Source organism: Agrilus planipennis, unplaced genomic scaffold (genome assembly GCF_000699045.2).
Source record: "Agrilus planipennis isolate EAB-ADULT unplaced genomic scaffold, Apla_2.0 scaffold129, whole genome shotgun sequence".
NCBI lineage: Eukaryota > Metazoa > Arthropoda > Insecta > Coleoptera > Buprestidae > Agrilus > Agrilus planipennis.
The window spans coordinates 840,500-854,389 of record NW_020440212.1 but is presented as its reverse complement, the minus strand read 5'-3'; the positions used below and the strand labels follow the sequence as shown (position 1 = coordinate 854,389).

General features: G+C 35.7%; 3 protein-coding genes across 3 annotated transcripts in view; 2 read left to right on the top strand and 1 right to left on the bottom strand.

Annotated features, from left to right (window-relative positions):
- Nucleotides 1-4,912, top strand: part of LOC108734476 (type-2 histone deacetylase 1-like) — a 19,120-nt gene extending 14,208 nt beyond the window's left edge. The window contains exons 3-4 of the mRNA XM_025979621.1: nucleotides 4,450-4,720; nucleotides 4,785-4,912. Coding sequence (XP_025835406.1) covers nucleotides 4,450-4,720; nucleotides 4,785-4,807 — 294 coding nt within the window. The 3' untranslated portion in view covers nucleotides 4,808-4,912. The remainder of the gene's footprint in view (nucleotides 1-4,449; nucleotides 4,721-4,784) is intronic.
- Nucleotides 4,913-7,329: 2,417 nt separating this feature from the next.
- LOC112906045 (homeobox protein SIX1-like) lies at nucleotides 7,330-13,401 on the top strand. Its single transcript, XM_025979618.1, has 4 exons — nucleotides 7,330-7,350; nucleotides 7,424-7,694; nucleotides 8,233-8,479; nucleotides 13,141-13,401. Exons 1-4 carry the CDS (start codon nucleotides 7,330-7,332, stop codon nucleotides 13,301-13,303), a joined length of 702 nt encoding a protein of 233 aa, XP_025835403.1. The 3' UTR covers nucleotides 13,304-13,401.
- On the bottom strand, nucleotides 9,939-11,111 carry LOC108734475. The gene is made up of 2 exons (XM_025979619.1): nucleotides 10,708-11,111; nucleotides 9,939-10,236 (listed from the first exon to the last, which is right to left on the bottom strand). The coding sequence occupies exons 1-2, from the start codon at nucleotides 10,988-10,990 to the stop codon at nucleotides 10,031-10,033; spliced, it is 489 nt and encodes a 162-aa protein (XP_025835404.1). The 5' UTR covers nucleotides 10,991-11,111; the 3' UTR covers nucleotides 9,939-10,030.
- Nucleotides 13,402-13,890: the final 489 nt, after the last annotated feature.

The window sequence follows — 13,890 nt, the reverse complement described above, 5'->3', positions numbered from 1 at the left end:
GTAGTGTCCGACCGAAAGTTCGGTTTCGGTTTCGGTCGAGTTTCGGCAAAAAAACGAGTTTCGGTTTCGGCGGCAAACCTGCCGAAACTACAACCGAAACCGAAACTGCGTTCGGGAGTTCTCGCGCTCTGCTCGGTCATGTTCGGCGCGATAAATTCCATCCAAGCGAAGTATACTATACTTACTCAAATAAACATCTCACCTATTTTAAGTATTTTTAAGGCGTAATTAAAGTATTTCCTTAAATGAGGGGTTGTTATGTTGATTTTGATTTGATTATCAATAAGTGAAAATGTCAAAGACTGCAGAGCTATGTGATTTAAAGATAAAAAAAATAAAACTGACTGATTATAATAACGTCTTCTTTATTTTTCTCTCAAAACATGATCCTCATAAGGAAGTTTTAGTTTCGGTTTCGGTTTCGGTCGTAAAAACCAGTTTCGGTCGGACACTATTTCTGATGTTTATTTTTACCTTGACAATTGTTTCGGCGAATACTAATAGTTTCTTCGAAAGTTATGTGGTAAACATGAAGAAGTCAAAGTTTGGCGAAACAATTGCCTATGTCACAGAAGTTAAAAGTTATTCATCATCATAACGTCGTCAGTCCTAAGACTGGTTGGACACGCATCTGTACTCCTTCCTATCCTGAGCTAATCTTCGCATTTCGCTAAAACTAGAACATCACACATCCTTTACTATTTGCGAACAGAAATCTAATCTAGGTCTACCTCTACCCCTCCCAACTTCCGTTTCTGTCTCTCATGCCTGAGAAGGTGTCCTATCAACTCGCGTATTATTATTGACATCCATGGAGTCCTCTGTTCTCCTATTGTTTCTAATAACTCTTCATTTCTAACCTTCTCTATCCATGGTATCCTCATAATTCGCCTGTAACACCGCATTTCAAACGTTTCTAATCTTTTCTTTTCCCTTGCGTCCACCGTTCATGTTTCGCACTCGTCCAGTGCCGCGCTCCAAACATACACCTTTAACAATCTTTATCGAATTGTGTGCATCCTTGTCTGACTTTCTTCCTAATATTTACTTCTCTGCGTTGCTGCCCCAGCTCTTATGTCTGCTAACTAAGCATCACTTTTCTATCTCTGTAACTTATACCTACATTTTTAAGTATATTTAACATCTTGTCCCATTTCGTTTTCTCTATTGTTACCCGTAAAGCTATAATGGTCTCCCGCATTCCTCTATTTCTTCTAAACCCAAAATTGATCTTCCCCTAATAGTTCTTCCGCCTTTTTCCCTTTCTTTTCTGTACAATTCTAGTTAAAAGAGATTAACAGACAATTATACATAGGTAATGTCCATATATAGATACTAACTATAAAAGGAAAATATTTTCCCCTGCTTTTCGTGATAACTGATGTCTTTGTATCAATCAGTTTGAACCTGACGCTCCTAGCCACCTAAGAGACGTGATACCGATACTTTTAACCTATTAGAAAGGAGAAATCTGAACCTGTAAGAGCCGACACAAATTAACGAGAGCAAAATTGCGAACCAGACCAGTCTACTAATTCTACTTGCTCAGCATTTGCCTAATTTGTTACCATCACTAATTTGTAACAACAACAAAAGTTCTTCCTTTAATTAATAGCCGTAACAATTTTAACTTATTTACGTGGTCATTGTTCATACGTATAGCGTCTAAAAGTTTAGACTGTGAAACCAAAGATCAGTATAGTTTTATAACAATTTAACCAGAGGAGGGTTATTATGCCCCACAGAAAACGTAACTATGTTTTACTACTTAGTTTTGAAAGATATAACGGATTTAGGTCCTACCTGAGTTTCATTATCATTATCATAAGGTTGTTATTTCTGAGACTGGTTGGACACACACCTTCGCTTATTCCTATCCTGAGCTAATCTTTGGATTTCCCTAAAACTGAAACATCCCAAATCCTTAACTATTTGTGACCAGTAATGTAATCTAGATCTACCTCTAATCCTCTTAACTCCTGTGTCCAACTAGCCCTTCATGCCTGTGAGAAGGTGTCCTACCAACCTATCTCGTCTATTTCTTAGTAACTTCCATAGAGTCCTCTGTTCTCCTATTTCCTCTAACACCTTGTCATTTGTAACTTTCTCTATCCACGATATCCTCATCATTTACCTGTAATACCAAACACTTCTAACCTTTTCTCTTTCGCCGCATTCACCGTCCATGTTTCCTACCTAAGTTTAATTATTGAAGAAATGACCATGCAAAAATAATGATGTAGTGCATCATCATCATCATAAGATCGTCAGTCCTAAGACTGGTTGGACACGCATCTCCACTCTTTCCTATCCTGAGCTAATATTTGCATTTTCCCAAAACTAGAATAACACACATCGTTTACTATTTGCAAATAGAAATCTAATCTAGGTCTACCTTTACTCCTCTTAACTCCTGTTTCTGGCTCTAATATGTCTCTGACTAGACCTTCATGTCTGAGAAGGTGTCCTACCAAGCTATCTTCCCTTTTTTAATTTCCACAGAGTCCTCTGTTCTCCTATCCTTTCTAATACTGCTTCATTTCTAACAAGACATACGCCTTTAACAATCTTTCTCGAATTTCTATATTAACCGTTCGTGAGCATAGAAGTGACTTCTTCTTATTGAAGGCGACTCAACCCTGCGCTATCCTCTGCTTTATATCCTACTACTGCTTCCTTCCTGAGTTATCTGACTTCCTAGATACCTAAAATCGGCCACTTTTTCTAATTTTTCGTCTCCTATCCTTATATTCGCTCTTTGCCTACTTTTTCTTCCCTTGTACACCAGTATTTGTGTTTTACTTTTATTTATTTTCATACAGTAATGTTTTGTTAATACCGAATCCATTTTATTTAAAGCTATCTCTAACTCCTCCTTGCTAGATGCTAATACTGGTCTATCATCTGTAAATCTAAGCATACCAATCTTTTGTCCCTGTATATCTATCCCTACAGTTGTATTGTCTTTAATGATGTTGATCGCGTCTTCGATGTATAGATTAAAACGCAGCGGTGACAGTATGCACTCCCTCTTTGATATTTACTTCTCTACGTTGCAGCCCCAGCTCTGTAACTGCCTGTTACTCTTTATACTGTTCTTACAAATTATTACAGATGTTCTCAATTCCCTTGTCTAGAAACTACATGAAAGCTAATTTATAATTGAGTCACTAAGACAAAAGAAAAGTTCCGGAAAAGTTCAAATGCCTCATAAGGGATAGTATAAAGTATAAATACAATTTCATTTCGTTCGACACGTAGGTTTGTACGTAGATATCAAGGATTTGTACGCCTAAAGAAAAGATGTACATTGTAACCGCATTTAATTCACTTCGTGTGTGACAAAAGAGTAATGAATAGATATGGTCGAAAACGAGGCCAGAGGGATCGAAAAACACTTCAAATGGATAACGGAAGGGAGATAAAGTGAAGATGCGCGCTCTAGAAATTTAACTCGTCGACTAAAGTTGGATGGTGTAAGAGACTTTCATTCAAGCCGTGATTGATTTGGCTACAATACGTCAACTGCAGAGCAAAAGCTCATTCGTTTTTACGGCTTAACAATGACGACCTTTAAGGTCCACTACACAACGCCAGCGACTTTTTGCTTCTTGGACAAAAAGAATGTGAGCTATTCATGTCATGAAGTTTAAAAAAAATGAACAGTCTTTTACTCTGTGCCTGCGAGTTATTATCTCTCAGAAAAAAGTTAAATCTAACTTCTGGTCTAAATATTGTGGTTTATTATTGTCAGCTCACAAAAATCTTAGTGTTCCATTATTCAGCTATTAGATCTTATATCAAGTAAAGGATAGCGCAGGGTCGAGTCGCCTTCAATAAAANAGCATAGAAGTGACTTCTTTTTATTAAAGGCGACTCAACCCTGCGCTATCCTCTGCTTTATATCCCTACTACTCCTTCCGTCCTGACTTATCTAACTTCCTAGATACCTAAAATCAGCCACTTCTTTTAATTTTTCGTCTCCTATCTTTATATTCGCTCTTTCCCTACTTTCTCTTCCCTTGCATACCAGTATTTTTGTTTTACTGTTATTTATTTTCATACAATGCTGTTTTGTCAATATCGCTTCAATTTTATTTAAGGCTATCTCTAACTGCTCCTTGCTAGATGCTAATACTGCCATATCACCTACAAATCTAAGCATACTAATCTTTTGCCACTGTATATCTATCCCTATAGTTGTCCTCTTTAATGATGTTAATTACGTCTTCGATGTATAGATTAAAAAGTAGCATTGCTAAATGGGGATGTAACGCTTCATTGAAAAATTGTTGTTTGAAAATTAAAAACTGAGTTACAAACAATATTCAAAATCGAAAAATGGAATCTGTACAATGGTCGGAGGCCTCCCAATAGTGACGTCATATTTCAACATTTCAACTTTGTACTCTAGCTTGTGTCGGTACATTCTACATGTTTTAATTGTAGGTGCAATGCATGTGTGAGGCTCTAAACAAACGGGGTGATGTAGAACGTTTAGCTACATTTCTCTGGTCTCTACCCGAATCGGAGCTGGCGAGGGAATCCGAAAGCCTACTACGCGCCCAGGCTATAGTAGCTTTTCACAAAAATTCATACAGACACCTCTATAAGATATTAGAATCGCACTCTTTCCATCCTCGGTGGCACACCGATCTACAGACTCTTTGGCTCGAAGGACATTATGCTGAAGCCGAACAAATTCGCAAGAGAAAATTAGGTGAGCAGCGAGCCATTTCTTAAATACCTTAGAATAATCATAAATAATTATTCTGCCATCCTAGGTACCGCAGAAATTGACGGATAGCCCTCTATATTTTATTTCAATGGTCGAAGACCCAAAAATGTTCATTTCTCCACAATTTCATCACTTTAGTTAACTGTGATGCAGAAATCTGAAATTTATATATGGAATACTAACCTGACCTAACCTACATATACAAATCTAATTTTTCGTGGAAATATTGTGTTTTAATTTATTTATTTGAAGAATGTTAACCAAAAACATTGACATTTTGAATATCAATTGAAGTATTAGGTTAAATAACACACTCCTATCATGTTTTTGGGTTTTCAAACTTCTTTTTAAATAAGTTTACGTATTTAGTAACTTAACCTAATAATCCATCAATTTTCGTTTGTCAAATGCTTTACTTATATTCTTTAAAACTACTGTTATTTCTTTAAGTTTTATATATTCCTGATTACATCTTTTACCAACCTCTTTTACAAAAGCAAGTACCCAAGTTTGCTTTAAGGTCCCGTGGATAGATATCGCCTTCGAAAAAAGTTTCCGTTACCCAAGACAATTTGGGATGGCGAAGAAACTGTATATTGTTTCAAGGAAAAAAGTAGAAACGCTTTGAAGGAATGCTATGCCCGAAATCATTATCCAACTCCAGATGAGAAAAAAGAACTTTCAGAAAGAACTGGACTTACCCTTGTGCAAGTTTCTAACTGGTTCAAGAACAGAAGAGCTTATTCCTATCCTGAGCTAATCTTTGGATTTCCCTAAAACTGAAACATCCCAAATCCTTAACTATTTGTGACCAGTAATGTAATCTAGATCTACCTCTAATCCTCTTAACTCCTGTGTCCAACTAGCCCTTCATGCCTGTGAGAAGGTGTCCTACCAACCTATCTCGTCTATTTCTTAGTAACTTCCATAGAGTCCTCTGTTCTCCTATTTCCTCTAACACCTTGTCATTTGTAACTTTCTCTATCCACGATATCCTCATCATTTACCTGTAATACCAAACACTTCTAACCTTTTCTCTTTCGCCGCATTCACCGTCCATGTTTCCTACCTAAGTTTAATTATTGAAGAAATGACCATGCAAAAATAATGATGTAGTGCATCATCATCATCATAAGATCGTCAGTCCTAAGACTGGTTGGACACGCATCTCCACTCTTTCCTATCCTGAGCTAATATTTGCATTTTCCCAAAACTAGAATAACACACATCGTTTACTATTTGCAAATAGAAATCTAATCTAGGTCTACCTTTACTCCTCTTAACTCCTGTTTCTGGCTCTAATATGTCTCTGACTAGACCTTCATGTCTGAGAAGGTGTCCTACCAAGCTATCTTCCCTTTTTTAATTTCCACAGAGTCCTCTGTTCTCCTATCCTTTCTAATACTGCTTCATTTCTAACAAGACATACGCCTTTAACAATCTTTCTCGAATTTCTATATTAACCGTTCGTGAGCATAGAAGTGACTTCTTCTTATTGAAGGCGACTCAACCCTGCGCTATCCTCTGCTTTATATCCTACTACTGCTTCCTTCCTGAGTTATCTGACTTCCTAGATACCTAAAATCGGCCACTTTTTCTAATTTTTCGTCTCCTATCCTTATATTCGCTCTTTGCCTACTTTTTCTTCCCTTGTACACCAGTATTTGTGTTTTACTTTTATTTATTTTCATACAGTAATGTTTTGTTAATACCGAATCCATTTTATTTAAAGCTATCTCTAACTCCTCCTTGCTAGATGCTAATACTGGTCTATCATCTGTAAATCTAAGCATACCAATCTTTTGTCCCTGTATATCTATCCCTACAGTTGTATTGTCTTTAATGATGTTGATCNCACCTTCAACGAAATTTCCTTTCCGAGGCTTTGTGTCAGCCCAATCACATATTGTGTCAATACTTATCATTTTATCGTAATTTAAAAACTTGGAAATTGCACGGTACACTATAGGAACTACGATAAATTTTCCCTAATCGGCGCCATGTTTTTAGGCTCCTCCCATTTGACGGATCCCAATACCTTTAACAACCTTTTTCGAATTTCTAAATTAACCGTTCGCGAGCATAGAAGTGATTTCTTTTTATTGAAGGCGACTCAACCCTGCGCTATCCTCTACTTTATATCCCTACTACTCCTTCCGTCCTGACTTATCTAACTTCCTAGATACCTAAAATTAGCAACTTCTTCTAATTTTTCGTCTCCTATCTTCATATTCGCTCTTTCCCTACTTTCTCTTCCCTTGCATACCAGTATTTTTGTTTTACTGTTATTTATTTTCATACAATGCTGTTTTGTCAATATCGCTTCAATTTTATTTAAGGCTATCTCTAACTGCTCCTTGCTAGATGCTAATACTGCCATATCACCTGCAAATCTAAGCATACTAATCTTTTGCCACTGTATATCTATCCCTATAGTTGTCCTCTTTAATGATGTTAATTACGTCTTCGATGTATAGATTAAAAAGTAGCATTGCTAAATGGGGATGTAACGCTTCATTGAAAAATTGTTGTTTGAAAATTAAAAACTGAGTTACAAACAATATTCAAAATCGAAAAATGGAATCTGTACAATGGTCGGAGGCCTCCCAATAGTGACGTCATATTTCAACATTTCAACTTTGTACTCTAGCTTGTGTCGGTACATTCTACATGTTTTAATTGTAGGTGCAATGCATGTGTGAGGCTCTAAACAAACGGGGTGATGTAGAACGTTTAGCTACATTTCTCTGGTCTCTACCCGAATCGGAGCTGGCGAGGGAATCCGAAAGCCTACTACGCGCCCAGGCTATAGTAGCTTTTCACAAAAATTCATACAGACACCTCTATAAGATATTAGAATCGCACTCTTTCCATCCTCGGTGGCACACCGATCTACAGACTCTTTGGCTCGAAGGACATTATGCTGAAGCCGAACAAATTCGCAAGAGAAAATTAGGTGAGCAGCGAGCCATTTCTTAAATACCTTAGAATAATCATAAATAATTATTCTGCCATCCTAGGTACCGCAGAAATTGACGGATAGCCCTCTATATTTTATTTCAATGGTCGAAGACCCAAAAATGTTCATTTCTCCACAATTTCATCACTTTAGTTAACTGTGATGCAGAAATCTGAAATTTATATATGGAATACTAACCTGACCTAACCTACATATACAAATCTAATTTTTCGTGGAAATATTGTGTTTTAATTTATTTATTTGAAGAATGTTAACCAAAAACATTGACATTTTGAATATCAATTGAAGTATTAGGTTAAATAACACACTCCTATCATGTTTTTGGGTTTTCAAACTTCTTTTTAAATAAGTTTACGTATTTAGTAACTTAACCTAATAATCCATCAATTTTCGTTTGTCAAATGCTTTACTTATATTCTTTAAAACTACTGTTATTTCTTTAAGTTTTATATATTCCTGATTACATCTTTTACCAACCTCTTTTACAAAAGCAAGTACCCAAGTTTGCTTTAAGGTCCCGTGGATAGATATCGCCTTCGAAAAAAGTTTCCGTTACCCAAGACAATTTGGGATGGCGAAGAAACTGTATATTGTTTCAAGGAAAAAAGTAGAAACGCTTTGAAGGAATGCTATGCCCGAAATCATTATCCAACTCCAGATGAGAAAAAAGAACTTTCAGAAAGAACTGGACTTACCCTTGTGCAAGTTTCTAACTGGTTCAAGAACAGAAGGCAACGGGATAGGACACCGCAAGCTAATTCGTAAGTATATCACTAAAAACACAGCACATAAGGTACATTTCCACACACAATTGTTCACTTTCAATTGACACATGACAATATGGTACCTAATAGGTAAACTTCTTTATAAATGGCAATTTTTAACAACTAAAACCGAACGTGTCTCTGTCAAAAAATTTTTTGACATTCAGCTTTCTGTCGCATAGAAACAAAAAATGTAATACCAGAGTAATTAGGTATACTTAACCGCACTTTTTTAGCCCTTGATAAAAATATATGTAAAAGTGACCTCCCTCTTCCCACTAAATTATTAATTTAATTCGTCAACTGTTATTATTAACTATGGCTAATTAATTTTATGTCCATTAGTTATTTAAAACGATCTTAAAATTATGCTTTTCTACACATAATAACCTGATTTTAAGTGCATGCTTTTAGAAATAAAATGAACTATCATGGTTACCAATAAGTTTAATGAAAACAAAAAGCACAAGATGTGCACGGCAGTATCATGTCACAATGGCGCGCTTTTTGAATCATTTTTGAAAAGTATAAAGAAATACGTCATGAATACTTATTAATTTATTTTTGGATTTTAAGTTGTTGTTGTTGAACAAAAAAGTAAATCTTTCTGCAGCTTCCTTTACCACAAAAAGCGTCTAAAAGCTATACACATGCATATGCAAAGAGAAGAATGTTAACTTAATACGTGCTAACTAGTGGTTTGTTTCTTTCTCCACACTTGCATTTTATTAAACCGTAGTTTATTGGCGCGAAACTTGCCGACGGACGACTTGTTTTCAAACCAGAAGTCGTAAAGACATTGGAAAGTTTATCGTCCGAAAAAAGGTTTACCGATTTGATGACTACAAAACAATTAAATTTTTGTTAAGATTTCAAAAAGAAATATCACGCCTATTTACTTTCCATACTAAAATAACAAAAGGTTAATTAAATTTTCAAACGAGCAGTCGCAGTGGTTATAAATGATTTTTAGCGAAAAAAATACTATTTCATCCATTTTGTATCACGAAAAATAAATTTTATTTGTAGGCATTTATATGTCTGAGAAAAATAAAATTAATTAAAAAGTTTTCAACGATATTCCTTTTCTTCACAATTTATCTATAATTATTAACGAGCATCACAAGCGAGTTCCTAGCATATTAGGGGATGTTTAAGAATTGCGTAACGCAGTTTGGGATGAAGCAGAACAATACAGGGAAGTGAGGGGGGTCAAGCTACGCGTTACGTAACATTGTTTTTAATAAAATTTAAAAAATAACTATTTTACTAATGCTTCGGGAAAAACAAATCCTAACTTCAATCCAAGATTTGTGCTTTCACTTTAATATTTTACTGATTTTGCGTGGCATTTTTAGGCTAAAACGGTCACATTTCAGTTATGTGAAAGAGACATAAAATTTCGATTTTAGAAAAAATCAGTCATAAAATTCAAAAAATATTAAATTTATTCGTCTCAATTAAGAATTACGTAATGTATTAGTAATATTGTACTGAATTCATAAAACAAGAATTAACGTTGTTAAGATTGATGAGTTTTTTATAAATTTATTTCAGTTTCACTGTATTTTTTAAAAACCCAAAATCAGCATAGCATCCCTTACAACTGGCATCGGGATAACAGGGATCTCCTGGTAATACTGACACTCTAGATTTAAGTACTCTCCATCCTCCCTTCCGTATCCAGGAGTGACTGTTGTATTTAAAATAATAAGTTGCTGCTTCCAATAAAATAATTCCAATAATTATTTTTCCTAACCAAATCAAAATTAAAAATCGGATAAATTACTAGTTTCGCATTAATCGGTCTGTTGTCGACGTATCGTCCTAGATCACATGGGTCATCTTCAGGGGTCTTCCAATGTAGACAGGCTGTTTAAAATACACGAATTCGTTGGTTTCTTAATTCTCTTTCAGATAAAAATCCTAACGATGCCTAGTGAAATCTAGGACAAAACTCGGTAACAAACAAATTAAAGCGGCCCAAGTCCAGAATGTTGATTTTTTTTAAACTTTTAGCTGTGAAAACATACCGATAGATAGAATAAATAGGCAATATGTCGGTAGATTCATCTCCTCGATACAATTGTCCAAAATTTTCGAATCATTAATCGATTCAATGTCATTTAATGAGAGATATAATTAAAAACCAATGAGTTATTTGACTTTGAAATCGCCCATTTATAGTATCACCCTCTGTAAACAGTAAATATATACTAATTTACCAGAGAAATATCGGATCTTCATAGCCCTTTTTTTTCCTAAAATTGGTTTTAAAATAGCGCCAAGTGTATTCAATGGGGCTCTATAGATTCTTCGTATGAAATTGTGACGAAATTTGTACATTTTTGGATTTTCAAGGGGTTCATTGTGAGCCAATTCTTGATCTTTCAACCATTGTTTTCGCAACATTCTATCTTCGTCAGTCATGCCAAATAGACGCTCCCTTTCCCTGACAAAACGACCAGCTATGGACATAGGCTTAACCCCGGGAGTATCGGTAGCCATTTTCGATAATTTATTTTTATATTATATATCAATCGCAATTGAAATAACAATGCTGATAAGCAAACGTCAACATCAATATAGACATAATGATGAACTTTCACACGATAACTTGATATTAATTTGTGAATGTACCGATCCCTTTGCTCCGACCCTGACCTATTTACAATAACAAATTTAGATTTATGTTTCAACATACTGTCCTTTAAGGTCAACACTCATATCGATATTGTAGCATTCCTAACGTTTCTCGGAAACAAGATTCTTCAGTCTCCAAAAACCACTGATTTATCGCACATATCACAACTTTATCTGGCAAAAATCGTTTACTACGCAAGGATTCTTTCAGTTTTATAAACAACCGGTAATCGCTAGGAGTAAAATCTGGTGACTACGGAGGATGCTTAACTAGTTTGAAGCCCGCCTTGTCTACTGATTTGATTGCGTACTTTATCCTGATGCAATCAGTAAGTTCCCCCACGGGTAAATGTCTAGATGATGGCCCCCACCCACCCCCTTTGGGGGCCATAATTCAGGGTGGGTGGCATCGAAAGAGGAGGTCTCTCCTACCACTCTACCATAAAAAGTTCGTGGCGGTCTCACCCCCATAAACAGTTATGGGGGTTGAAAGTTGATTATTTTGACCATTTTCATACACTATAATTCAAATGAAATTCAATAAAAAAATTATTTTCAAGCGGGTGAAGGTGAGGGATCGAAAGAGGGTGGTCACTTGAACAAAACCCGATAACCTAACCTAACCTACCCTATTGATAAAGATATTTAAATAATGTTTTATATAACTTTCTCAATATTTTTATGTATTTTTCATTAGTTTTACCTTTGAATATTGTTTAAGAATGACTATATAAATATTTACATGCCTAGAAATGTATAAAAATTGGCATATTTATTAACTTTGAACCCCCACAACTTTTTATAGTACAGTGGTGGGGGAGACCTCCTCTTTCGACCTAACCCCCCACTCACACCCCCGAAGGGGGTGGGGACCATCATCTAGACCTTTACCCCCCCACGTTTTTCTTTTATCACGTATGACGTATTTAAATTGACATAATAAGCACCTGTAATTGTGACCCCTTTCTGCAGCAAATCTACCAAACTCACATCTTCGGAATCCTAAAACACAGATAACATTACCTCCCCTGCTGATGGTTGCATTTCCAGCGATGGTGAGCCGTAATGGGTCCATTCCTTACTATGTATTTCGGTCTTTACATCGCAACGATGAATCAAGGACTCATTCATTGTTACGACTCATGAAAGAATTTTTTCTTAATCTTGTCTAAACGCAAGTCCTCATTGCTCATTGCTCAACACGCTCCATTTTGATAGTTTCTATAGTACACAGCAGTAGGACGTGAAAATAAATAATTGTTTCGGTTTATAATTGGGCCAAGAGCAGAGCAGAGCAGAGCAGAGGGATCAGCCCTGGTAGGTACATGAAGGGCAAATTGGATTGCATTAATACAAAGAGATAATTTAGAATGACACGAAAACTCCACCCCAGTATTTGGAGGTTACAACCGTAACTGACTACTTCATCCCAGTACCTATGTACATTTTTATTAGTGTTGCAACAGACCTCTGCTTTCACTTCCGCAAATACGGAAGTTCCGCATACATTTTCACATCCGCTTCTGCATCTGGTTCCGCATTTTTATACCGAAACCTTATCGGAACAATATCTTCTTTTGCATCTTTTTGAAAATCAATATATCGGAACTATTTTCCAACTTATATTCTCTTATTAGTTTCATACTTTAATCTAAAAACGTCCAGGACTTTCAGCTCCCCTTAGCCAGTTCTCCTTATAAAAATCATTTCAAAAATATTAATGCAGTTACAGCGTTTATTTATTTTGTATAGTATTTGCTCAGTGGTGTAAATTTTAGGTTAAAATTGCAGTTTTGTGGCTAAAAAGAAGTTCCATTTCGGATTACTTTGTTGGTATTAACGATGTAAGTGCTAAATGCAAAATTTGTAACAAAATATTCGCGAAAAGGGCGCACGACCACTGCATTAAAGAATCACTCCGCTTGCGTTTCCGCTTCCGCAAAAATTTACTATTTGCTTCTGTTTCCGTGATGAAACTTCCGTTGAATCGCTAATTTTTGTTAATTCTTTTACAGAGACATGATGCTCAGTAGCGTGCCATCTATGGGACACCAAAGCAATATACTTTCAGGACATCATCAGGACGCGATGGAGTTAGCTGCCATACAAACTGCAAAAATGTTTGAATCGGCTTGCAATATTACTTCCTATTTACCTTCGAATTACCCAGTAACTTGAATATTTCCTATGACCGCTTACTAAATGCCATTTAAATAATTGTTGTTATTATCATTCTATGAAAGTTATTAGACGCTTCATATTATGTAATTTGTAAGGCGTGAATGTACGTACTAAATAAAAGTTTTAAACTTTTTTTTTCTTTAATTTAATTCACTGCCTTGAGTTTTACGCCTATAGGACACTTGTAGTTGAGAGAAGACCATTAAATTTGAGTAGAGAAAGTGAGGAATTGCTAAGGTGACCATACGTCCCGGATTGGCCGGGACAGTCCCGGATTTTTCTAGAAGCAATATTTGTCCCGGATTGTCCCGAATTTTTGAAAAGGTTCTTATTTTCAATATTAATTTTAAATATATTTCAACTGGAATTTTATGAAAATTAGCAGTTCTTTTTCTGCCTGCCTGGCACAAATGCTTCTACGGAAAGAATATTTTCTTTAATGAATAGCCTTTGGACAAGTGACAAGACTCGACTTGAAATAGACACACTAAAAGCGATATTACTTACTAAAGTTAATTATGAAGAAAATTGTACAGAATTTTATACAATGCTTCAAAGTAAAAAAGACCTACTGAAAAAGATCC